The sequence below is a fragment of the Mytilus californianus genome, unplaced genomic scaffold (genome assembly GCF_021869535.1).
Source record: "Mytilus californianus isolate M0D057914Y unplaced genomic scaffold, xbMytCali1.0.p SCAF_5, whole genome shotgun sequence".
Lineage (NCBI taxonomy): Eukaryota > Metazoa > Mollusca > Bivalvia > Mytilida > Mytilidae > Mytilus > Mytilus californianus.
In genome coordinates this window covers 99,377,337-99,403,827 of record NW_026262701.1, presented here as the reverse complement: position 1 = coordinate 99,403,827, position 26,491 = coordinate 99,377,337, and the positions used below count along the sequence as shown (strand labels likewise).

The window sequence follows — 26,491 nt, the reverse complement described above, 5'->3', positions numbered from 1 at the left end:
CAAACAGACTTCGACAAGATATTTAACCAGTCAATTGTTCTGAAAATTATCAAGGAAACATGCAAATCATGTATTCCTAGGTCTTCAGATACTTACCAATCATATGGATTTCCCCTAATGTCTTCAGGAAGGACACTGGGCATGGTTTACAGTCAATAGATTTAGATTCTTCATTGATTACAGCTTGTACACCATTCAAGTTAACATTGATGAGTGTAATATTGGGTGGCATGGATTGCAGAATATCATTGGCTCTAACAACTCGGTTAAGAAGACTACTAACTGCACCACTGTCCACATACTGATCTGGGTGTTGTAGGTGTTTAGGGTTCTTCATCAAACCTGATCTGAAATTTACTTGTGGAAATTATTTCTGCAAGTGCAGTTATAGGGCATTAATGTGTAAAATTTACTGCTAGACTAATTTCATTTGGATATAAAAAAAATAAATATATTCAGTTAACAGACCCTTTGGTTTGGACAGTTTTCTATCGCCACCTATGATATCAATGTTTTTTGTTTGTTCTATGGATTTGTGGGGTTGTTGTCTTATTGCTCATACCCAAAATCTTTTATTTTCAGTCTTCTTTTTTATAGATGCCTAGAGTAAACTGTTCAAGCTGCTCAAACCCGGTAATTTATCAATCAATGAAAAACTGCATTAACAATAGCAGAGGGATCATTGAGAAAATTAAAACAATATATTTTCTTTTAATCTAATATTTAAACCACATTTAAAAAAAGTTACCTTTAAATCTCTAGGTAAAAAAAAAAATGTAATAAATTCTAAAGCCAATACAGCAGAAACCATACACTTGTTCATCAATTTCTTGCAAATAATCACTACAATCTAAAGTGTTTTTTTTTTACCTTAAGCTATTCAAACAACTTTTACTAAGTCTTGCCTAAACTACTTTGTAGAGACGAGACAACAAAACAGACCACTTGAAAGAAATCATGAAAACAGTTTCTGATGTAATAGCTATATCATAAAGTTGCCATTTCATACCTCATTTTTGGTTCCTGGATGACAACTTTGAGTTTATCCTTTATTTTCTCTGTAAGACTATCCAACAGTCTACTGTATAGTATTATACCATCTGTTAATTGTTGGTAGTAACCACCTAAAATAGTTCAAAGTAAAAATTAATTTCAATCATTGATAGTTCTGGCAAAGTTGCCAGTTGCCTAGGAAGCATCAGTTACAGAGTAAGAATGAGAGAATACAAACAAATTTGGTTGATAAAAATAAAATTTATGAAGATAAATCTTATGCAGTACAAATATTTTCTATATATGACATGTTGGTTGGCAAGATTAGGTATCAAATGCCATTAAAATTTGTTTTTTTCAAGAATATAATATTGAAATACTGTAGAATCATGTGGTAAAAAATTCATGATTTGGTCTCTAAATTTAATTTGATGATCGAGCTATAATTTTTGTGATTTCCAATTTAGAAAAAAAAGTAATATTCTTCATGAGTATCCATACACAAAATAAACTAAAGTTAAAACCCCAAACGAAAATTACTGCTTGTACAGGAAAAAAGTAAACATTTTTGGAAAAAAGTGAGTGGTTGTTAACTTCTACATCATTTGGTTTCTGGTAGAGAGTTGTCTAATTGGCAGTCATACCACATCTTTTTATTTTTATATCAGATGATGCTAGTATCTTACACTGATAAAGCCAAGTCAATGACCCTCAAAATAAATTCAAACAACACAGCTCTACCTTTATCATGGATAAGTTCGAGAGTATGGTCTATGTATCCATTCATAATTGCTATAATTGCTGAGTCATCTGATAAAGTTGTCAATACTTTGACCTTTGAACCTAAACAATACATCTCCTGCAGGCTCAACTTGACTTTGTAGATCTTATAATCTTTTGCTGAAATTTTAATTTCATACATAACAATATAAACACAAGCTTTGATATCAGATAAATTCTGAACAAAATTTGCACCTGTCATTTTATTCGAAAACATATTCTCCATGTACCATGTATAACAATGAAAACAAACATTCTAGACGTCATTCAAAATTTCATGGCTTATCTACTTTAAAAAAAAACAAAATAAATCCAATCATATTTATGATGAACAAAAATCAAATGCCAGTCTTTCTTATTAAGGATGTTCCCTAGTCTTGTTTTTGACTTTTTGTCAGATATTCTGGTTTTATCCATGTGGTGCAATTAAAAACGTTTGCCCGCCCTACTTTTGTTTTCATTATTTTATTACATATAGTTTTAAAAGCCATTTTTGAAAATCTTAATAAGTTCTTGTTATTTTTTTCTCAAAGTTTTTGAAAGAAAAATGGTGCCAATGGTAATTGTTTGAAAAATCTTAAGAGAATCATTTCCCGTTAAATTGTCTCATTTATGCCTTTATTATCATTTTTTAAACTTGCCACTGTGTCTGGAATGCTCTTCTATAGTTTGCCCTACAATGTATGCCACTCTTAAACACTGTTCTCTCGTCAGGCTGTTGTCCACATAGCACGCTACAATCTCTGACAAACCAATCCCATATACACCTGAGATGTTAACCTTAGCAGCCTGGAGACAGTCAACAATACCTAAAACATAACACAGTATATCAGTTGATGTGATTTAGAAGTAAAGAATAAACAAATATATCCTTTATTTATTGTAAAAGTATTCCAGGAGTATATCATGAGATTCTTTTGTGATTATATTCAAAACATTTTTTTATTCAACAGACTTTACATCAAGTTTTGAGGGATGGATGAATGGGTGTTAAATGTCCAGTGGCAAATACATGCATATCCTGACATAAACATGTTAATGTAATATGAATGTTAACCCTGCTTGGTACCAACAAGCTTAGCCAGATTTTGTTCACCCTTTAACATTCTGCATGGAAATGCCACCCTAACCAGACACATTGTATTGACCTGGAGCAAATCAGTCTTTGCTCTTACTGATAAATGCTGTGTGCTTAGTGGAGAAACAGTTAATATGAAAACCCAAACCAATACAAAAGACTTTTCTCTGATACCAATGTAAATGGAATTTAATGATGTATCCATATCCAAGGATTGGTAAGATTTTCAATAATTATTCGAACACATATAAAAATTCTTTATAGATACCTATCATTATTGCTATAGCTTTGACAAATCCATTTGCTGTAGTGGGTTTCACCTGAAGTTTTAAAGCCTCTGTCATGATCATCTTTAATCCAATCTTGTCCTTTACAATCTGAAGTGTACAATATTAAATGTTTACATAATGATACAGCCCTTTTTAAAAGCACATTTACCTTTAAAAATACTTCCATTACAAGTTCAAAGAAACAAATGCTTAGTTATCTTGATCTTGAGGCAGTGCATTTGCTTTACTATTTTACTGCAACTTTCAAGGCAAATTTTTAAAGCATTCAGCATCTGCTCCTTTCATTTGGTTTTATTTACAACTTTCTAAAATTGAAATTCTACTAGATAAAAAATCCACTCAATCAAATATCTTCATTTTTCTACCAAATCCAAAAAAATACCTCTGTACAAGAGCATAAATAATTTTACTTATATTTAACTATTTGGTTCTCATTTGGAAATTAAATTGTGATATCAAATTGCATTGATGGTCCCTCCTAATGTTCAATACTGCAACATTAGAGAAAAAGACCAATGCTGGTAACAGCATGAAAACGATTTTCCCCAATGACAGCAACGGTACTGCATCTACACATGTCGAAAGCTTGGAATAAAGTGCTGTGCCATGAGCTCGTGACACAACTGTCCCCAGTTATCGTTATAAAAAGTATTGTAAAGTATTTTTAAAACTCAGGATCAACAGAAGTGAAAAGTGAAAAGTAGACATCTTCAAAAAGTATACAAACCAACATTCTTAATAAAAAATTTGAAAGTATAAAGTAAATCACTGAAGGCCTACTTGAGTTATTGCATTTTGTGTGAAAACTTGCTGATTATTCTACGATTTTAAATAACAATAGCTGGTGCTACAAAAACAATTATTATCAAAAGGTACAGAGAGCTTCAAACCATTATACCCAATAATTTGGAAACTATTGAAGTAAATTTCTCAAGGCACTCTTTAATCCAAGTGCGAGATGTTTATTCAAATGAACAAAGAACAAAGGTATACTTACAACTTGTGACTGTATAATAGACTTCATAAAACAGCCATTATTGAGTAATTGTGGATTGAAGTCTAATGTATCCCATATAAAATCTTGTAGACAAAGCCAAAGTTCTGAACAAGTTGGTTCTTCATCTGAAAATCTTTGCGTCAGCTCTGCAAAATCAAAGTAATATATAAGAATAATATGTTGTGATTGCTTCCAATAATTCTTACTATGGAATCATGTTTAACAAGAAAATGCATTCATAGTACACCATGCCCTTCCCGAACTATATTTGGCACGCCTACAGGAAATTTGTTGTTCACCTTTACAAAGAAATTCACCAAATTTAGTAACCTAGGAATAACAATGAATCCACAGTACTCATTATGCAACAATTTGCACATTAACTTTAGGTAACAATATAATCACAAGTAAGAATGGCAAATTGGATGATTTGATTGATTTGCTAGATGGTATCTAATGTCCCTTGCTATACTGTTGTACAAGTTTATGGTTGGTCAGTTTTTGTGGTGCAGGATAAAAAAGGCAGACAAACTGACCTTTTGCAGGTAACTAACATTTTGCAAGTAACTAACAAACTATCATTAAGTGATAGGTCACATATTCCTTTCCATTCTGTTAATTACAACAAGCAATTTAAAAACCATATTGACATTGATCTGAACAGGTAGTTTATTCACTATTTAAACTACTCAGGAACTGAAGTCTTGATGTATGGAACAGATCTTCATGACTCTAATGACAAAATCTCACCTGGACTATTTGGATCTGATATAAAATATCCTCTTATTTGTCTTCTAACATCATAACTTAGTAATGATAAACTTAGGTGAGCCATAAGTGTTACATCATCTTTATTTTTAGACACAAAATCTTTAATTGCTTCTTGTTCTTGTACAGTACGGGCAGTAACAGGTATCAGACAAAAGGTTTTTCCTGAAATTATTTTTCAACATCTATATTACTAGTGAAAGTATTTGATTTTTTAAGGAAAGAGAAGAACAAAATTATATTTTTTTCGCAGAATGGTGATTCAATGTTCCAAAAAATATTTCAATTTAGACCTTTAATCTACTTTTTCCAAGTGCTCTTAATATTTTGTAAGTTAGAGTGCTAAAGTTGAGTATGCAACTAAAAATGATTTCATCAGCCATTTTAATGGTTTCTTTTAAAACAAATTTCAATATTAACATTATCATGCTGACAACAACATATAACTAAGACTAACCCATAGCCTTTCTTCTCCTTTTGAATGGTTTTAAAATAGCATGTCCATTGGCACCACCAAATCCAAAGGAGTTTAATCCAATATAGCCATCTGTAAGCAAAAGTGTTTTACAAATACAAAGATTTACAAATAAAAGCAACATATTTCCAGTCCACACAATTGTTCATTGCAAAATTTTTTTGCTGAATTATGAAGTGTATAGAATATCATCTAATATGCAAAATAACAATAAACCTGACAAACTTGTAATAAACAGAAAAATATGCGTCCAAATATACAGTAATAGGACACCAAAAAATATGTGTCCAAATATACAGTATTAGGACACCAAGACCCACTAGCGTATGTCCATGTTCACTGAAATTTTAATCACAATCGTAATTTTGGCATGTCATTTTAAAATTTAACCGGACAATGAACATATGTACTAAGTTTCAAGTTGTTGTGACCAAAACTTCATGGTAACATCATTCATGAAAAACTACCTTAACTAAAAACTTTAACCTGATAATGTAAGAATTTTCCAAATATCACATTTCTATGTTCATTTTTATGAACCATGAAAACGGGGTGAAAACTAAGTTTGGTATAGATAAGATAGATAAGATAAGATATTTTTTTTTTATTTTCCAATTATGGGCCCCAAAGGGCATAAACACTACAACATCAATAATTTTTTCATAATACAATACAAACAATGAGATAAAAAAAAAAAAGAAAAGTTAAACGAGAACTATTTAAGTTCTTAAAGAATACGTAGATAAAGAATCTATAGTATGTTGTTTTTTTTAATACTAATGCATTTTATTGCAAGTGTGGTTGATATAGATAACAAACAAGCAGCCCAAAAAGAAAAAAAGAAAAAATAGATATCCACATATGTATAGTACACAAAAAGTTGGATCAATTAAATATATAATAATTAGCCAAAAAGAAAGTAGAAATTAAACATGTCCATGACTCATCCTGTGTCAGCAGCAAATAGGAAAGCATTATGGTTTCCTACAGGCAGCTGACACCAGGGGGCGATACCTTATGGGCCATAGGCATGTAAAATGTGTGTAAATGTCTCTTTCCTACCTGTATCAAAAGCAAACAAGGAAGCATCATAGGTAACTTGAATGCAGTTGATACCAGGGGACGATGCCTCAAGGACATAAGAGAACATTTGAATACATAATATATCTTAACAATTATTTTTTTTTTTAATCGGCTAGTATGTTTGTGATATTCAGATGAATATAATTTTCTATGTCCAATCAAATGTATATACACACATAGATTTCCTTTAACTAATCTTCACTAAGGAAGATGTTTGTATATAAAATTACATATTATTTTAAGTAACTCAACATTTTCTACACTAAATAACCAGATAATTTTGCTTTGACTGTTCATATGATTAAAATAAGAATTATATTGTGCAATACTAGCTAACATACAATTTCTATCATCCTCAAATTTGTTACAATCAAATAGAAAATGAGCCTCATCTTCGACAGTATTGGAAGAACATTTATTACATATTCTGTTAATTCGGGGAATACCCTGATATCTACCTAATTCTATTTGTAATCCATGAGAAGATACACGTAATTTAGTAAAACTTCTTCTAAGTTCAAAATTCTTGATCAATGTTAGATATTTTTCAAAACCAAAATTTGTTTTATATAAAAGGTAGGTTTTCAGTTTACTGTCTGAAAATTTATCTATTTGTTTTTTCCAACAGCTAATAAACAATATTGATAGCTTGGTTTGTATATATTTCTTAAATTTGTATAAGGATTCACAAAATGGAGCATTTATGGCATTTGTATAGTCAATACCAAGTTTTTTAAAAACAACATTTATTGAACCATACCATGATGTTATATTCATGTGATGTAGTGTCTTTGATTGTGTATATGCCTCTTTTAATAGAGGAAAATTATTACCTAAATTCTCTAATCTATACCAGTACAATAACATTCCTTTTATAATATTAAAATATATTGGAAATCTTCCAAGTTCAGATAACACTGCAGCATTTGTTGTTTTCTTGTGTACCCCAAGTATAAATTTACAAAATTTTATATGAAGTTTCTCACAGGGTAAACCTGAATATAATTTTTCAAAAGATATATCTTCCTTCTTACATTTAGAGGAAAGAGAATTAAACATCCCCCATATTTCGCTACCATATAATAAAATAGGTTTTACAGTGTGGTCAAAAACATGAATACTTGTTTTTACATCAGGATTAAGTGATAAAAGATCTTTCCTTAATTTGAAATGAGCTTTCAGGGATTTTTTGTATAGTTCATTTTGAGCATAACTGAATGAACCAGATGAGCTTAAATATAAACCTAGGTATTTGTATTTTGAAACACATTCCAGATTTATATTCTGAAATGTGAATATCTGTTTTACATGTCTGCCTGCCTTGTTGAAAATCAGCACCTTTGTCTTATTAGTATTCACATTGAGACACCAATCTTTGCAAAATTTATCAAGCATTCCCAGCTTTTCTCGTAGTCCTTCAGCTGATGTAGATAATAAAACAATATCATCAGCATACATTAAACAATGTAGATCTTTGTCATTGACATTAACTGGGTCTCTAGTATCTGACAAATATCTGGGCAAATCATTTATGAATATCTTGAATAAATTCGGACTGAGGTTGTCACCTTGTTTGACTCCAATATCTAATGGGAAAAAATCACTTACTTGATTTTGAATTTTGACACATGATTTGCTAATTTCATACATACTTTTAATAATGTTATAAAAATAAGACCCAGCCCCAATATCTAGTAGTTTAATCTTGATCCCTGTATGTATAACAGTATCAAAAGCCTTCTGAAAATCAACAAAACAGGCAAACAGTCTACCTTCTTTTGAATTACAGTATTTGTTAATAAGACAGTTTAAAATAAACATATGATCTGCAGTTCTGGCTTTCCTTGTGAATCCAATTTGACTATCATGTATAATATTATGTTCCTGAAGAAATTTGTCCAGTCTTAGACTTAATATTCTATTAAAAAGCTTTCCAATTGCACTTGTTATTGTTATTCCTCTATAATTGTTAGGGTCACTTGTATCGTTGCTTTTAAAAATTGGTGTAATATAACCTTCAGCCCAAGATGTTGGGTATATACCTGAAGACAGACAAGTATTAAACATCTGTTGAAAACTTTTTAAAAGGAAAGTCTGTCCACTCTTTATCATATTATTACTAATGTTATCCAAGCCTGATGATTTATTGCATTTTAAGTGTGAAATGGCTTTGGATATTTCAGACTCAGTGATAACGGAGTCCAACTCGTTGAAACATTTTGAGTTTTCTAACTGTTTCAGTTTTTCACATAGCTCTGTATATCTACTTTGAAATTCACCTTTCAGTTGTGACAACTTTTGGAAATGTGATATCAAAGTTGATGGTTGTACTCCACATTTTTTTTTAGTTTCATTTTTTTCCTGTAGTTCATTAATTAAGTTCCAATACAGTTTTGGATTCTCTTCGTGCAAGGAGTCCAGCTGACTAATCAATGATTGTTTGTATTGTTTGTATTTATATTTCCTTAGTTTGGAGTATTCACGATTCAGTTTATAAAAGTGATTTTTGATAATTGGATCATATGGAAATCTTGAATAAATTTTTCCATAATTAAGCAAGTTAGTTCGAGCTTGTTGTAAACTTGCGTCAAACCACTTTTTGTTTTTTTGTTTGTTTGTGTGTTTTTTTAAAGGTCGTTTAAGTGATAGATTTGCTGCTGATAAAAAGATGTTTGAAAGTTTTGATGATGCTTCATCTACTGATGTCTGAGTAAATTGAATTGTGCTGTTGTTGAATTCTAGTATGTAGTTTTGTAGTGTATCTGAAGAAAGTGTTTCTTGAAATTTTATTGCTGAACAGTCAGTTCAGATATAATTAGGTGTCATATTTTTCAACTGGATTGGAATATCATTTTCTCCAGGAACACAATATTTTGCAGATAATTCCCACTCAAGTTTACAATGACAATCAGATAATGTGGGAATAAATCTGGATACTTTAAAATACAGTACATTTTCAAGAATTTCTTCCGACACAGCAACATAATCAACCACACTTGCACCATTGGGGGTATAGCAAGTAAAATTACCAAATGTATCACCAAGAACTCTGCCATTTAAAATTCTTATTTGTTTACTAATGCAAAAATCCAAAACTTCTTTGCCTCTTTGATCAATTTTTTGGTCTCGACTTTTTCTTGTCATAATGTTTTTGTCAGTAGGGTATGTATCAAAAATTGGAGTAAATTTTGAATCATCGTTTACTATAAAGTCATTTTCAGAGCCTATTCTGGCATTAAAATCTCCACATAACAAAATTTCACCCATTTTTTTATACTGAAAGATATCTTTTTCTATGCATTCAAAAACATCAGAAGAGAGTTCTTGGGTATATTTAGACGTAACAGGGGGGTTGTACAGTACACAAATAAATAGGTCACTTTTAAATCCAAAAATGGATTTTTCTAATTTAATCCATTGATAATCTGGATTACTGTTAATCAATATTTTGACATGAGGTTTAACGTGACTTTTCTGTAGAATTGCTATACCCCCAAAATGACGGTTATTATTTGATAATTTTCTACATATTGGATGATAATGAAATTTACCAATATTGTGTATTTGGGAATTATATCCCACATGAGTTTCGACTAAAAAAACAATGTCGTAATTCTCTATATGTTTCAGAAAAAGGGGATCCTCTGCTTTATTCATGCCCTTTGAAAATAAGCCACCTATATTCCAATAACCAAATTTTACAGATGATTGGTTTGATTTTGGCATTTTGGTTGATACAATTAAATCTGGTATAAATAATAGAATAGATTTTCTATCTATAAAAAAAAAAATAATAAAAATTTGTCTCTAAATAAAAGGAAGAGACAACAAGGAAAATATTCAGAAATGTAAATATTTGAAATAAGTAGATTTATTTAGAGGATAGTTTTTACAATGGTTTTCTAAATACAAATAGTCTATGATATAATGACAGATAATTTCTTTTCTATGTATCCTCTTTTAACTGAATAACTATTAAACTGATTTGGGTTGAATAACCTGATATCCTGGGTTAATTCAAGATCAAAAGTATGATTCAAATGTGAAAACTAAAAATAAAAATGAATAAAATAAAATAAAAAAGGCGAACTTTTATACCTAGCAGAGGTTACATATATATGACCATGTAATAGTGTGACTTCTTCACATAATGGCTGTTTCATTTGAAAAATCTATTCAAATGTGAATATGAATTTATCAGCCCAAAAAAAAGAAGAAATATATAAAGTTGTACATGTATATATAAATTATATGTAAATGACTTTAAACATGTTAAAGGAAGTCAACATAATGATATGGTAATATGTATAATATTAAAAAGCAAGTTATTCATGATGACCTCTGCCACGTCCACGTCCACGTCCTCTTGTGTTGCGCGATTTGGATCTACCTCTTGAATTTGGCATGGGAATGTTTAAGGCAGTGTGTATTCCACGCTTTAAGTTTGCCGATAGCTGAGACACGCCAGAGTCAGAGAGATGAAATTTATCTTCACTTAGTAGCTCTGCAATTGGGTTTCCATTTCGCAACATATTGCCATGATCAACAAGTAGAACATCTTTATTGTCATCATATATTTGTTTCAACAAGGCATTTATGATTTGTCCATTTGTGTTGAAAATTACACTGTCGAGTCGAGGAGTAGTAAGAGAGATGATGCAACCACTATTTTGCCATTTTTGAAGTGCAAGCTTGACAAAATCTTGTATTTCTTCTACACATTGCTGTGGTGATTTTATTTTCAAATCATTCATCAGGGAATGAAACACTACTAGATTTGGAATTATATCCGATATCTCCAAAATAGCTTGTTTAGTTTCTTCTAAATTGAAAGCAGTAACCTTATTGGTTGTAAATGATGGCGATAGCTTCTCTGCATTGATACGTTTGGTATTGGATGTACCAATTAAAATAATTGTTGGTTTGTTATCAATGTCAAGTTTAGATTTGTCAGTATATTTCGTGTCTGCATTAACAAGATGAAAATCTTCAAATCGAGAAATCATTTGGGAGCGGAGAGAGATATTTTCTTCTTGTAATTTCTCCAAGTGTTGAGTATGTCGTTTTAGAGTATCAGTTAGTTTGTCAATTTCTTCATTTTTGGTTTGTAGGCTTACCGATAGAAAGTCGATCTCAGAGTTTGAAGTAGTTAATACCTTTTTCATTTCTGCTCTAGTCTCCTCCAGTATTTGATTGTGACATTTCATTTGATCTTCATGTTGAGCTTTAATTAACATAATATTGCTTTGCTCGTGTTTTAATTTAACTTCCAAAGTCTGTTTTTCTGTTTGTACGGTTTTATATTTTAATTGTAATGTTGATATCTCATTGTCGTCTTTTCTACCTTTTCCCAAGACTAGAACATCATCATTGCATTGTTTAACAGCAGTTAATACTTTGCTGAAGTTTTCATTGTGACTGTGTTCTATTTTAGCCAGCGTGTCAACTAAATTTAATTCAAGCCTTTGAAAATCATCTTTTTGAGGTTGATCTTCTTGTACTAGTACTGATTTTAACCCAGTCTGGGAGTCAGGTAATACACAAGTGACCTTGTCAACAGGGCATAATTCATTAATGTGTGTATTGTTATTGTCATCATGACATTCGTGTGAAATACATGTATTAGTAGGACTGGTTTGTGATATGTTTGTAAGAACTTTATCAAGAATATCTTTCAGAATTGGAAAATGAATATCCACAAACTCATAATAATGACTGCCTTGTACTCTTATTGTTCCTGTTGTGACAAAAAATGTAATATTAAATTGAAGTTCCCCCTTTTTTAATACTTCAATCATCACAGAATTTCCACTGTTGTTTCGGTTTTCCCATGTTTTGGGTTCGTCATGCCATTCAATATCATAATCAGGTTCCTTTCCAAGATTGTCATAATAGTAAATATCTAGTGTTTTTATCCATGGTTGGATTCTGTCAAGGTTTGTGTAGAATGTGATGATTTAAGCATGTTCATCATACAAGTTTGGGTCAATTTGCTCGAAAAGGCTTAATTTTGCTTTACCAGTCCTCTTGTTTTGCTTTGATGGGAGAGATGAAAGAGGATAGTCATTAATGGTTTTGTCCATCGATAGGTCAATTTTCAATTTGCCTAAATCTACCATGATGACCGGCTTGTAGTCAACACGTGTTTATATAGTTATATGTGCACACACGTAAATCAGCGTAAATAAATGTTTGTAAATATAATTGATCGATCGGAAGTTATCTTAGTGTTTCTTCCTCTCTGATATAAATATTTGGTGTATTTTAAGTGTGGAAACTGTTAAAAAACCCAGGATTCTCAGAATATTTTACCAGTGAATTTTTCCACCAACCGCCATTAATCAGGGGCGATAATTCAAGTCTAGAATTTAAAACATCGCATCACAATGAACAGTTGTACTAAGTTTCAAGTCGCTGTGACTACAAATTCATTGTAAACTACCTTAACCAAAAAATTTAAAACATCGCATCACAATGAACAGTTGTACTAAGTTTCAAGTCGCTGTGACTACAAATTCATTGTAAACTACCTTAACCAAAAAATTTAACCTAGCACAGGACGAACAGACTCACGATCAGAAAACATAATGCCCCCTACAGAAATGAAAAAAAAATACATTTCACAAAAGAAGTAATTCTTTACACTTAAACTAAGGCTCATCTTCTGTATCTCACAGAAGTTTCCTTAGGGTGATTTATTATTGCCCTTGTTTACTTTTTTCCTTTCCATGTCATACGATTATACCCTGATTTGTAGTAGATGGACACAGCCAGTCATATTATGCTAGCCCTAAGGTAATTTTTAAGTTTTGAATGTCCCCTCCGTGTTTTTCACCTCTTTTTCTCTTCTATTTATCCCACTAATATCATTTTTTTTTCTTCAATTGGACAACTTCCGTAATAAAATGAATGCCAGAAAACTAAGAATCATTTTCATGCGAACAAAATAAGCTGTAAAAATTTTGTTATGGTGAACTGAAAACACTATTCTATTAGTATATTTTACAATAACTTTACAAACCTTTCAGCTCGGTAGGCTCTTTAACAACAACTATTTTTCCCTCTTTAATGGCCTCAATATTAGGATTTGGTGTTTTAAAGTTGATCTGTGGAGGTATTATACCATGTCGAGCTGCTAATATACATTTCACTAAACTTGCCAATCCTACAAAAAAATACGATTATTTCACTAAGTGTACATTATTCTGCAGAAAATTTCATTTGACTACTTTATCATAAAATCTGATGTGACTGTACCATCAACAATATTGGACCAAATGATAGCGAGTTTAGAAAATAACAGAATATATGCCAAGGTCCAAAAAGAGCAGATTGTGATAAGTGCCTTATTTGGCCTTACTAGTTGACTAAAATTTGAACATTAACTTAAGATTTCAATTTATGTCTGTTTAAAAGTTGAGGTGTGGCAAAATTGAAAACAAAGTTTTTTTTAACCCATCACGTCAAAATAAAAGCAGTTTTGACATCACAAACTAGAGGCTCTCAAGAGCCTGTGTCGCTCACCTGTATTTACTGATGCTTTGGAAATCATGTAAAATAAGGTTAAAATCATAATTAATATTAGATATTATAATGATATCTAAGATAATAACAAAAAACTGTAAAATTTCTGTAAAATTACTAACTCAGGGGCAACAACCCAACAACGGGTTGTCGGATTCGTCTGAAAATTTCAGGGCAGATAAATCTAAATCTGATGAACATTTTTGCCACCTGTCAGATTTGCTCTAAATGCTTTAGTTTCAGAGATATAAACCAAAAACTGCATTTTACCCATATGTTCTATTTTTAACCAAGTCGGCCATGATGGTTGGAAGGTGGGGTCATCGGACACATTTTTTAAACTAGATACCCTAATAATTATTATGGCCAAGTATGGTTAAATTTGTCTCAGTAGTTTCAGAGAAGAAGATTTTTGTAAAAGATTACAAAAATTTACGAAAAATTGTTAAAAATTGACTATAAAGGGCAATAACTCCTAAAGGAGTAGACTGACAATTTTGGTCATGACGACTTATTTGTAGATCTTACTTTGCTGAACATTATTGCTGCTTACAGTTTATCTCTATCTATAATAATATTCAAGATAACCAAAAACTGCAAAATTTCCTTAAAATTACCAATTCAGGGGCAGCAACCCAACAACAGGTTGTCAGATTTGTCTGAAAATTTCAGGGCAGATAGATCTTGACCTGATAACCAGTTTTACCCTATGTCAGATTTACTCTAAATGCTTTGGTTTCAGAGATATAAGCCAAAATCTACATTTTACCCCTATGTTCTATTTTTAGCCATGGCCGCCATCTTGGTTGGTTGGCAGGGTCATCGGACACATTTTTTTAACTAGATACCCTAATGAGGATTGTGGCCAAGTTTGGTTAAATTTGGCCCAGTGGTTACAGAGGAGAAGATTTTTGTAAAAAGCTAAGGACGACAGACGACGGACGATGGACGCCAAGTGATGAGAAAAGCTCACTTGGCCCTTTGGGCCAGGTGAGCTAATAAACAGCTGCGCCATGAGCACATGATACGCCCGTCGTCTTGTGTGTGAATTTTTATGCAATAAGCATAAATAGTTTCTGACATACGGCGTGACATGCGAAAACCCCCTTTTTTTTTTTACAAAAAACTCAATATCTCTAAAATAAAATTTTGAATCAAAACCAAAAATTATACAGATTTTCATATTAATATAACTAAGAAGTGTGTAAAATTTTAAGCAATAATCATAAACTGTTTTTGAGATACGGCGCGACATGTGAAAAACCCCTCCCCCTCTTTTAACAAATTACTCAATATCTCTAAAATAAAATTTTGAATCATCACCAAAAAGTATACAGATCTAAAGATTAATATAACTAAGAAGTGTGTAAAGTTCTAAGCAATAATCATAAATTGTTTTTGAGATACGGCGCAACATGTGAAAAAAAACACACACCTGTTTTAGTTACTAAGTCCCGTAACTCAAAAAGTTTTAATCTTATTTTCACCAAAAAGTATACAGATCGTTTGACCATCATAAGAAACATAAGAAACAACTATATTAAGTTTCATGAAATTTGGATAAGTCATTCTCAAGTTACGGTGCGACATGTTTACGCCGGACAGACAGACAGACGGACGCCGGACATTTGTATACCATAATACGTCCTGTCAAAAATTTGACGGGCGTATAAAAAAGGCTATTGTACTTGTTTTAATGAAAATATAAAAGATTTAAAACCAATTAATATAAAGCGCATGCAAGTACCAACTAAATAATTTACCACAATAACAAATGGGTAGAAATATGCAAATGCTGCTCTTTGATTTGTAAAAAAAAAAAGGATTTTATCTTTACGACTTTTAAATCTCCGAAAATATTCATGATACTTCAAAGATATAACACTTTAAACTTTGCTCCTACTTAACGATTATTCTTAAGCTAAAATCACCCAGTTTTGCAATACTTCAATTTTGTAGGCTGAAAAGGGCCTTAATTGCACCTTCACCTTTCCTAGGAAAAATGTTTGATATTGATCCAAAGGAAATTCTACGATATCTAGTTTAGCTTATTTTCTTGATTTGATTTATTCAAATATTGTTACTGTCATTACATTCATGTTTTTCTCTCACTTCAATAAATACTAACCAGGTAAAAATTTGAGGAAAATATCAAAAGAACATTTTTATAATTGCTGATAAAATGAAAAGGTCCTTTTTTTTAAAGAGTCCATTAAAAGTCAAAAAGGTTAGGTCCTGTGACTTGGCCTACTTTCAGCTCAAAATATCATAATGCTTGATCCAATGATATCTATTTTAACCTGATGTTTTCTGGTTTTAGGCAAGAAAAATTCAATACAAGATATAGCTGATCAGTTTTTGTATATTTTGATATTTTTTTTGAAATAACAGCACTCTACATAACATGGCACTTTTTTCACCCATTGACAGCGCTCATTTGTAAATATTCCTCATACTATGACTGTAAGCAGTAATATTTTCTTATGAAACACCATATGTAAACTACTGCAGAACTTGATGCTGTTTCAAGTATATATTTGAAAATAATGAATTTATTAAATTATGTCATCAACAGTAGCTATGTCTATCCAGCAAAACTAGAATAATAAAGTTACAAACCTGCAGTTGCTTCACTATGGCCCATATTAGCTTTAACAGATCCAATTAGTAGTGGTTTCTCTCTGGCGGAACATATAGCTTCTGTAACACTCCTTGCTTCTATTGGATCACCTACCTACAAAAAAGTATAAAATTTCAAAAACAGTGGTAATTATAAGTCTAGCATATATTCATTACTTTTGACTTTGGAATTTATCACTAATCAAAAAAAAAAAAAAAATAATCTAACAAATTCCTTGCATATCCAAAACATTTCCATAGTTTTAACATGGATTACAACTTTACTCGTCTATATTTTCTAAATTTCTTATGTAAGAGAAAGTGCAAGATTTACATGGACGAGAATTAAACCAATTCTGTCACTAAAATATCAACATGTAAATAACAGTGCTATTACTGCTATCCATACTGAAATAAAATGCTCCGCTGGGGCGCAGCTTGATACGACCGCAGAGGTCGAACCCTGAACAGTTGGGGCAAGTATGGACACAACATTCAAGCTTGATAAAGCACTGAATTTTGACTGTAATTAAATATTTGACACAGCATAGGTTTCTGACACAGAATGAAAGTGGTCTAAGAACTTAAAAAATTTTAATTTACCTATTCAAACCATATCATTATTATTTGCTTTTATATATAAATCAGAAATAACCAATTTAAAATGGAAAATTTTAAAGAAAAAAAAGGAAAAAAAAATCCCCCCCAATTTTTTGAACCCCCTTATGATTCATCACCCCCAAACTCAATCCCAGCTTTCCCTTTGTGGTATGGTACCTTGCAGTACAATTTCAGAGAGATCCATACACTTGAATACAAGTTATTGTCTGGAAACTAGAAAAATGCTTGTTTTTTGGCCCCAAATTCCTAAACATTTAGGGCAATTACCCCCAAACTCAAACCCAGTTTTCCCTTTGTGATATGGAACCTTGCAGTACAATTTCATCAAGACCCATACACTTACACACAAGTTATCGTCCTGAAACTAGAAAAATGCTTGCTTTTTTGCCCTTTTATGGCCCCTAATTACTAAAATTTTGAGGGAATTACCCCCAAAATCAATCCCAGCCTTCCCTTTGTGGTATGGTACCTTGCAGTACAATTTCAGAGAGATCCATACATTTGAACACAAGTAATGGTCTGGAAACTAGAAAAATGCTTATTTTTGGCCCCTTTTTTGCCCCTTATTCCTAAACTTTTTGGGCAATTACTCCCAAACTAAATTCCAGCTTTCCCTTTGTAATATGGAACCTTGTAGTACAATTTCAGAGAGATCCATACACTTACACACAAGTTATTGTCATGAAACTAGAAAAATGCTTGTTTTTTGCCCCTTTTTGGCCCCTAATTCCTAAAATTTGAAGGCAATTACCCCAAAATCAATCCCAGCATTCTCTTTGACATATGGAACCTTGTTATACAATGTCAGAGAGATCCATACACTTACACACAAGTTATTGTCATGAAACTAGAAAAATGCTTGTTTTTTGCCCCTTTTTGGCCCCTAATTACTAAAATTTTGAGGGAATTACCCCCAAAATCAATCCCAGCCTTCCCTTTGTGGTATGGTATCTTGCAGTACAATTTCACCGAGATCCATACATTTGAACACAAGTTATTGTCTGGAAACTAGAAAAATGCTTATTTTTGGCCCCTTTTTGGCCCCTTATTCCTAAACTTTTTGGGCAATTACCCCCAAACTCAATTCCAGCTTTCCCTTTGTGATATGGAACCTTGTAGTACAATTTCAGAAAGATCCATACACTTACACACAAGTTATTGTCATGAAACTAGAAAAATGCTTGTTTTTTGCCCCTTTTTTGCCCCTAATTCCTAAAATTTGGAGGCAATTACCCCCAAAATAAATCCCAGCATTCCCTTTGTGATATGGAACCTTGTGATACAATGTCAGAGAGATCCATACACTTACACACAAGTTATGTCTAGAAGTTACAAAAATGCTTATTTTTTGCCCCTTTTTGGCCCCTAATTCCTTAAGGTAACACGATACCGAATGACGTTACGTCACGAGTTATCGTTCCTGCTGTTGTCGGACAAACATGAAATTGACGACAAACGTAAAACCTGATGTTTTGTTATAACTTAGAACGAGTTAAACAAACAATTTGCCTTAGTCTGGTATAAAACAGTTGAAAGATAAATGTTTCTTTATTTCAAATTTACAAATTTAGATATCTGCATATTAAAAATATCTTACTATACGTACAATGTATCATATTCACAATTCTAATAATCTACATGTATGCGATCGAAATGAAAATAACAAAAACGAGAACAATAGCAAAAATCACACATATGTGAAAGTTTAAACAAAAACATAAAAAAATACTTATAAATAGTCTTTTTTTTATATAGATTAGACCGTTGGTTTTCCCGTTTGAATTGTTTTACACTAGTATTTTTTTGGACCCTTTATAGCTTGCTGTTCGGTGTGAGCCTAGGCTCCGTGTTGAAGACCATACATTGACCTATAATGGTTTACTTTTATAAATTGTGGCTTGGATGGAGAGTTGTCTCATCGGCACTCATACAACATCTTTCTATATCTATTTGTATTACATGATCGTGTAAAATGTTCTCAATATTTATCTTATATCAAAACCGTGTATAATAAAATCAAACTGCAAATTTGCGGGAATGTGTGTGCTTTTTATATTGTGACGTACACTACAAATCCCGTTAGACGTTTCAGTCCTGCATTTGAACATGGCGGAAAAGCGGCGCATGCATTCTAAAAAGGGCAAGTTCACTTGGAAAAAAAGAAAAGTAGAAGATGACATACCAGTAAAAACCAGTACTTTTGAAACACAAACAGACTTTATTTTGTGGAATGAGGGCAGAAGAATTGTAGAGCCTGGGTATTTAGCGGAACAGTTGTCTTGTTGTAAAAAATGTAAAAAGTCAACACTCAACCTGTCAGAATGTCTTGCAGAAGTACGATACGGATTCGGTAGCGTATTGAAGATAAAATGCCAGCAGTGTAAAACCGTCAATTGTGTTTACACGGGAAAACAACACAGAGATGAAAATAAAGAAAACAAAGGATTTGGAATATGGGATATTAATACCAAAAGTGCTCTAGGTAAGTCAAACAAAAATTTTTTTCCAAGATACTCACGGTCATACATGTAGATACTTTTTTGTCATATATATTTCCTTCATTTCGTCCATGCATGAACTCAGTGAAGTAAAAATAGAAAAAAATAATTTACATCTCCGTTTTATAATGATGTTTTAATTGTATTAAAACTTTCCTTTTTTAGAATCAAAATTAATATTTTTTTTAAAAGAAACTGTCTGTTGACACTTTTTATAACCGCAACAAGTGATAATGAAAACCGGCTAACCTAAACGACGTGAACTCAGCTTACCGGGTGGTGATTGCCAGTAAATGTAATTACGAGATGTTCTATTGTTTTTGCCATATATTCTATAATATTTATTATTTGTTTCCAGCAATGATACATACTGGTATAGGACCCGAACAAGTTGGATATTTCTTCTCAACCATGAATGTCCCTTCAATAACTGTAAAAGCACTAAAACAACGAGAGCGAGAAATAGGATCGATGATAGAGAAAAAGGCTGCTGACACTTGTAAACAAGGAATCGATGAGGAAATACAAATAACCAGGTAATCATTCACTGAACTAATACACAATGTATGTTAATGGGCCGGCTGTACCCCGCCTCCGGGTGCTGGATTTTCTCTCCGTGTTGAAGGCCCATTAGTTGCATTCGGCTGTTTTCTGCTTTGGTCGAGTCGTTGTCTCTTTGACATATTCCCCATTTCCATTTCCAATTTTGATCATGTATATATATATATGTGTGTAATAACAATGCTAGACAAGGGGATTTTATAAGCAGATTTAAAATGTATAGAAATTTACATGTAGCTACATCTCAAAATGTAAATCGTAAAGATCCGTACCCGATTGAATTTCCGTTTTCTTTATATCATATTAAACAAAATTGAACATGTATGTTCAGTGATAAAAATCTCGTTATTTATGTATTTCAATTATAGAACGTCAACAGAAGAGATAAACCTTCCTTCAGATATACAGCCATGTACAAGTACATGTATCATAGAAAACTCTACTGACAATGATGTGGACATTGAACAGTTACTTTCCGTCTCGTTTGATGGCGCTTGGCAGAAAAGGGGGAGTGGAAAATGTTATAATAGTAAAACAGGTAAGTTATTGAATTCTCAGATAAAATGCAGTGGTAAAAACCTAGCACAATAAACTATTTATTATGCCTAATTTTAGTCTTGTTTTTTCCATCTGTAATTTTCTTTTTAAAACTGTTATATAAAACATCGTATTTATGGTCTCGCATCGAGATGAAAGTTTCCTATAATGTTCACCTTGTCTGCATATCTGTCCGTCAATGATTTTTTTTCTGAGACAAGTGCTTGTGACCATCCAAAAGAACTTGCGGTCATCCGATGTTCAGTACTTCATTACTTTGATATTATGAATGTTGTGACAAGCTTTGGATTTCCAAATATTTTGACCTCAAGCATCACTGAAGAGACATTGTCGAAATGCGCATTTGTTGTCGAATAAATGGTAGAGTTTATTTTATTATTTGTAACCTTAATTACTTATACATTTAGTTTGGTTGTATGTAATCTGTATCTCTATAATGTGCTATAATGTATTGAATTTTTTAATCTGTTGTGATCGAAACTACTTCATTATAAATGCAAGGTACTTTGATGTTCATTTTTTTTTCAGGACATGCTACGATGATTGGAGAAAAAACTGGTAAATGTTTAGACTTTGGGGGTAAAATCAACAGATTGCAGAAAGTGTCTTTTTACAGATAAACAATCAGACCATGACTGTCGGAAGAACTATGTAGGAAGTGCAGGATCTATGGAATCGGCAATAGCAGTAGATCTAGTTTCTAATTTAATGGAAATGGGTTACAGAGTGAAATCAATAACCATGGATGAGGATTCAACTACTATATCAAGACTTCATAAGTCAGTTGATCCAAATATAGTCAAACAGTCTGACAAGAATCACATAAAGAAAACCCTTTCAAACTCTCTTTATGAAATAAAGAAAGGCCATAAGGAGTTAAGCACAAGCGTAATCAGTTACTTTGTAAGGTGTGCCTCGTATGCCATTTCTCAAAACCAAGGTCACTCTGACGAATTGAATCAAAGCTTGCTTGCAATTGTCCCTCATGCATACGGTGATCACAATCGTTGTAAATCAGAGTGGTGCGGGTTTCTGAAAAATCCAGAGACATACAAACATAACGGTTTACCAGGTGGGTTCGACATGTCAGGAGAACAGCTCCGAGATGACTTACTGAAGCTATTCCAACGATTTGCAGACAGATCGGATAGGCTAATACACATTGGTACCTCTCAGGCGAATGAGTCGCTGAATCATATAATTGCAACAAAAGCACCCAAAGCCAAACATTTTGGCGGATCAGAGTCCCTGAATTTCAGAGTAGCTGCCGGTGTGGCACAACTGAATTGTGGGCAAAAATATATAGTTGACGTAAGTACTTTAATTTATGTGTCATTATGTTTTGCGATTTTTTTTGTCCCTTGAATAGGACACGAAGAGGAGACTTAAAATACAAATTCTAATGTTATATAAATACTATGATAAAATAATGCCTAAATATGAAATATCCTTGACAATTTCTAAATCATTACCATCAAGTGTAAAATTTTGTTTGAGAATCTACCATTACCAAAAAAAAAACAATTTTTGTTTTGGTTGGATTAACCTTCAGTTTCCATATATCACAGTATTCATAAAATGTATTTAGCTGCTGTTGCAGTTTCAGAAAATAAAACAGCATCATCTGCATAAAGTAGTACATAAAGTATGATGTAAATATTAATTTGTTCTTCTATTTCATTTGTCACTGTGTTTAAACCTATTACATCATTTCTATGAATAAAAATCTTCCAAGTCATTCAGATACAAAGAAAAAAGAAAAGGAGATAAATTTTCTCCTTGTCTAGAGGTTTTTGTCATGTAAGGTAGAATAAATATATTTTTGTCGATTTAATAGATTAATTTAAACATTGGATATCTTCCGAAGTAAGTACACAATATTAAAGAAGTGCAAAATAGCGTTTTATTGTTATATTATGTAATTTTATGATCATCAAATTTTTATTCAAATAAGCTTATAAATTTAACTTTTTATTGTATACAGGTAAACGAAAATCATGGAATTTCACCTGGAAAAGTAACGGTATCAAAAACAATAAAACTAGACGAGAAGGCTAAAAGAGATGCAGAAAAGAAAAAGTTACCGGCTATCAAAAGGAAGAGAAAAAGTAAAAAGTCCGATTCATTTATTAACACTTTAACCAAAGAGACCAAAGAAGGTATAACTTACAAATCACTGATTGCCATGGGACCAGATGGGGATAATGTAGACATCGAAACAATCCCAGACCCAAGTGATTTAGAACTACCAACAAGAGTCGACATTGATAGTAGCGAGGAACTTTCTGTTGTCGTTTTCGACATTGAAACCACCAGATTTGGTAAGTTGACTATTAACACGACGATGTTTATTATTTAAATAACTTAACTGAAAAGGACATCGGACCTGAACATCTTAAGTAATTGGAAACATTTCAGAATAAATTGTCATCTATGGAAGTTTCATTAGGGTATGAAAGCGTTGGCAAAATCGACTTGTTCTTTAGTTAATGTCATGTATATTTTAGGCCAATAGATAAATGCCTGTTGGCTTGATTAAATAAAAAAAAAAGATGTGGTATGATTGCCAATGAGACAATTCACCACATGAGACCAAATGACACAGAAATTAACAACTATAGGTCACCGTACGGCCTTCAACAATGAGCAAAGCCCATACCACATAGTCAGCTATAAAAGGCCCCGAAAACCTTTTTATGGTAAAATCAACAGGCAGCCACTCATACAGTTATAAGCCCATATCAATTAATGTAAGACGCTGTGTTCTTTTGTAATATATTTCATTTGCAAAACACTAATTTCTGGTTCATCAAACTGACCCGATTACTATCGATTTATGAAAAAGAAACAATCATACGTTATAGCAATCAACATAATTATGATCATATGTATGCATTTATTACAGGATACGATTCCGAGATAGTTCAATTGTCAGCAGTTTGTAACAAAGGAGAGTTTGATAAGTACATTATTCCTACAAAACCGATTCATCCAAAAGCTACCGAAGTCACCCATCTTTTCAGTACAGGGACGCGTCTTTATTATAAAGGTCAGCAACTTGTGACAGAACCAAAGGAGAATGTTTTTAATAGTTTTATTGATTGGCTTCCGAAAAACTCATTACTGGTTGCACATAATTGTAAACAATTCGATGCAAAAATACTTGTATCCCAGATGCAGCCTTTAAATTCAACAATTTTACAAAACCTCAAAGACCGTATATTAGGATTTTCAGACACACTTCCATTATTCCGTGTTAAATATCCGAAAAGAAAATCATATTCACAGAGCTCTCTTGCTAATGACATTCTTAAGACAACATATAATGCTCACAATGCCCTTGATGATGTAAAAATGTTAAAGGAGTTGATAGAAGTAGACAATGCAAAAGAACAACTTATTGAGAATAGTTTCGTTGTAAATGAAATAGAACGTCAATTGAAGATGTTTCACGCAAAGAAACATTTAATGGTCTCCTATAATGGGGTTATTAGAGAAAAAATTATGTCAAAAGCACTGTGCGATAGGGCAGCCGGAAGTGGACTTAGTTTTGATCATATCAAATCTTCTTTTAGTAGAGCTGGACAAGACGGCGTTCGGAGTATTTTTGCTGAGAGGACTTCAAATGGGAAACCAAGGATTAGTAATCAGAAGAAAATTATAAATCGTGTTAGCCAGTATTTATCTAATTGACCATATCCATTAAATTATATTTTTATACATAATTGCGTGTTATTTACTTGATACTTTTATGTTCCGTGAATTTCAGGAAATGAAAGACAACTGAAATGAGTCAATGTAAAACAACGTTATATTCTGTATTCCGTAACGTCACATATTTTTGTCAATTTCTAAGCGTATCGGTCATCTTTGAAGCAATTTATCTGAAAAACAAGGATGGTGACATATGTTTTTTTATGTATGTATAGATTTGGTACACATTCCTGGATATTATGTTAGTTTTTAGTCTTTCTCCGTATATGAGAAAATAGACATCCATTGAAAAATCTAGAAAAGTAAGTCGAAAAAAAGGCATTTTCCCTATATATCTATGTAAATTTGGCACCAAAATTGACATTTGCTTAGCAAAATTACAAAAAAACAAGAATGGTGACCCCCATTTTTTATTTCATATTCCGATGTAACTCGAATCAAAGTACAAGTGTGCCAAAAAATTTAGAAATCGGGAGATATGCCATTCGGTATCGTGTTACCTTAACTGTGGGTACCATAACCCCCAAAATCAATCCCCACCTTCCTTTTGTGGTATTGAACCTTATGGTAAAATTTCATTGAGATCCATTCACTTAAACTAAAGTTAGAGTGCGAAAACTAATGTGTCTTCCGATGACGACGATGACGACGCCAACATCATACCAATATACGACCACAAAAATTTTTTTGCGGTCGTATAATAAACAGCTGCGCCATGAGCGCATGATACGCCCGTCGTCTTGTGTGTGAATTTTTATGCAATAAGCATAAATAGTTTCTGACATACGGCGTGACATGCGAAAACCCCCTTTTACAAAAAACTCAATATCTCTAAAATAAAATTTTGAATCAAAACCAAAAAGTATACAGATCTTTAGATTAATATAACTAAGAAGTGTGTAAAATTTTAAGCAATAATCATAAATCATTTTTGAGATACGGCGCGACATGTGAAAAACCCCTCCCCCTTTTTTTACAAAATACTCAATAACTCAAAAATAAAATTTTGAATCATCACCAAAAAGTATACAGAACTTAAGGTTAATATAACTAAGAAGTGTGTAAAGTTTTAAGCAATAATCATAAACTGTTTTTGAGATACGGCGCGACATGTGAAAAACCCCTCCCCCTTTTTTAACAAAATACTCAATATCTCTAAAATAAAATTTTGAATCATCACCAAAAAGTATACAGATCTTAAGATTAATATAACTAAGAAGTGTGTAAAGTTTTAAGCAATAATCATAAATTGTTTTTGAGATACGGCGCGACATGTGAAATAAAAACTGCTTCGCTGAGCGCAGCTGGATACGCCCGCAGAGGTCCAACCCTGAACAGTTGGGGCAAAAATGAACACAATATTCAAGCTTGATACAGGTCTGAATTTGGATTGTAATTAAATATTTGACATATTATAGGTTTCTGAATAAATGTAGTCAAAGAACTTGAAATTGATTATATGAATTGAATTTATATTCAATTAAAGATTTCTTGCTGTTGTGCAATACACTGTGCTGTTGCGCAATACTTAGTAAATCTGTTGTCAGACTATAAACAAATAAAGTTCAATTAATTCTCAATGTCATAAATTTTTAATTTAAGAAAATGTAAAGGGAGCTTACATCAATAGATATAAACAATTCACCAAAGTTTCATGAGAATTGCTGACAGCATTTTAGAGTTATTGTCCGAAAACTGGAAAATCCCCCCTTTTTTAATGAATAAAACCCCATAACTCAGAAATGATAAATGAAAACTGGAAAATCCCCCCTTTTTTAATGAATAAAACCCCATAACTCAGAAATGATAAATGAAAAATTTATAAAATTCTAAACGGAGCTTACATCAATAGATATAAACAATTCACCAAAGTTTCATAAGAACTGCTGAAAGCATTTTAGATTTTTTGTCAGAAAACTGGAAAATCCCCCT

General features: G+C 32.1%; 1 protein-coding gene across 1 annotated transcript in view; it reads right to left on the bottom strand.

Annotated features, from left to right (window-relative positions):
- LOC127702831 (fatty acid synthase-like) overlaps positions 1–26,491 on the bottom strand; it is a 60,317-nt gene that overhangs the window by 25,990 nt on the left and 7,836 nt on the right. Inside the window, 8 exon segments of the mRNA XM_052207133.1 lie at positions 97–347; positions 1,010–1,124; positions 2,415–2,582; positions 3,120–3,228; positions 4,139–4,284; positions 4,889–5,071; positions 13,486–13,629; positions 16,608–16,722. Of these exon segments, the coding sequence (XP_052063093.1) occupies positions 97–347; positions 1,010–1,124; positions 2,415–2,582; positions 3,120–3,228; positions 4,139–4,284; positions 4,889–5,071; positions 13,486–13,629; positions 16,608–16,722 (1,231 nt within the window).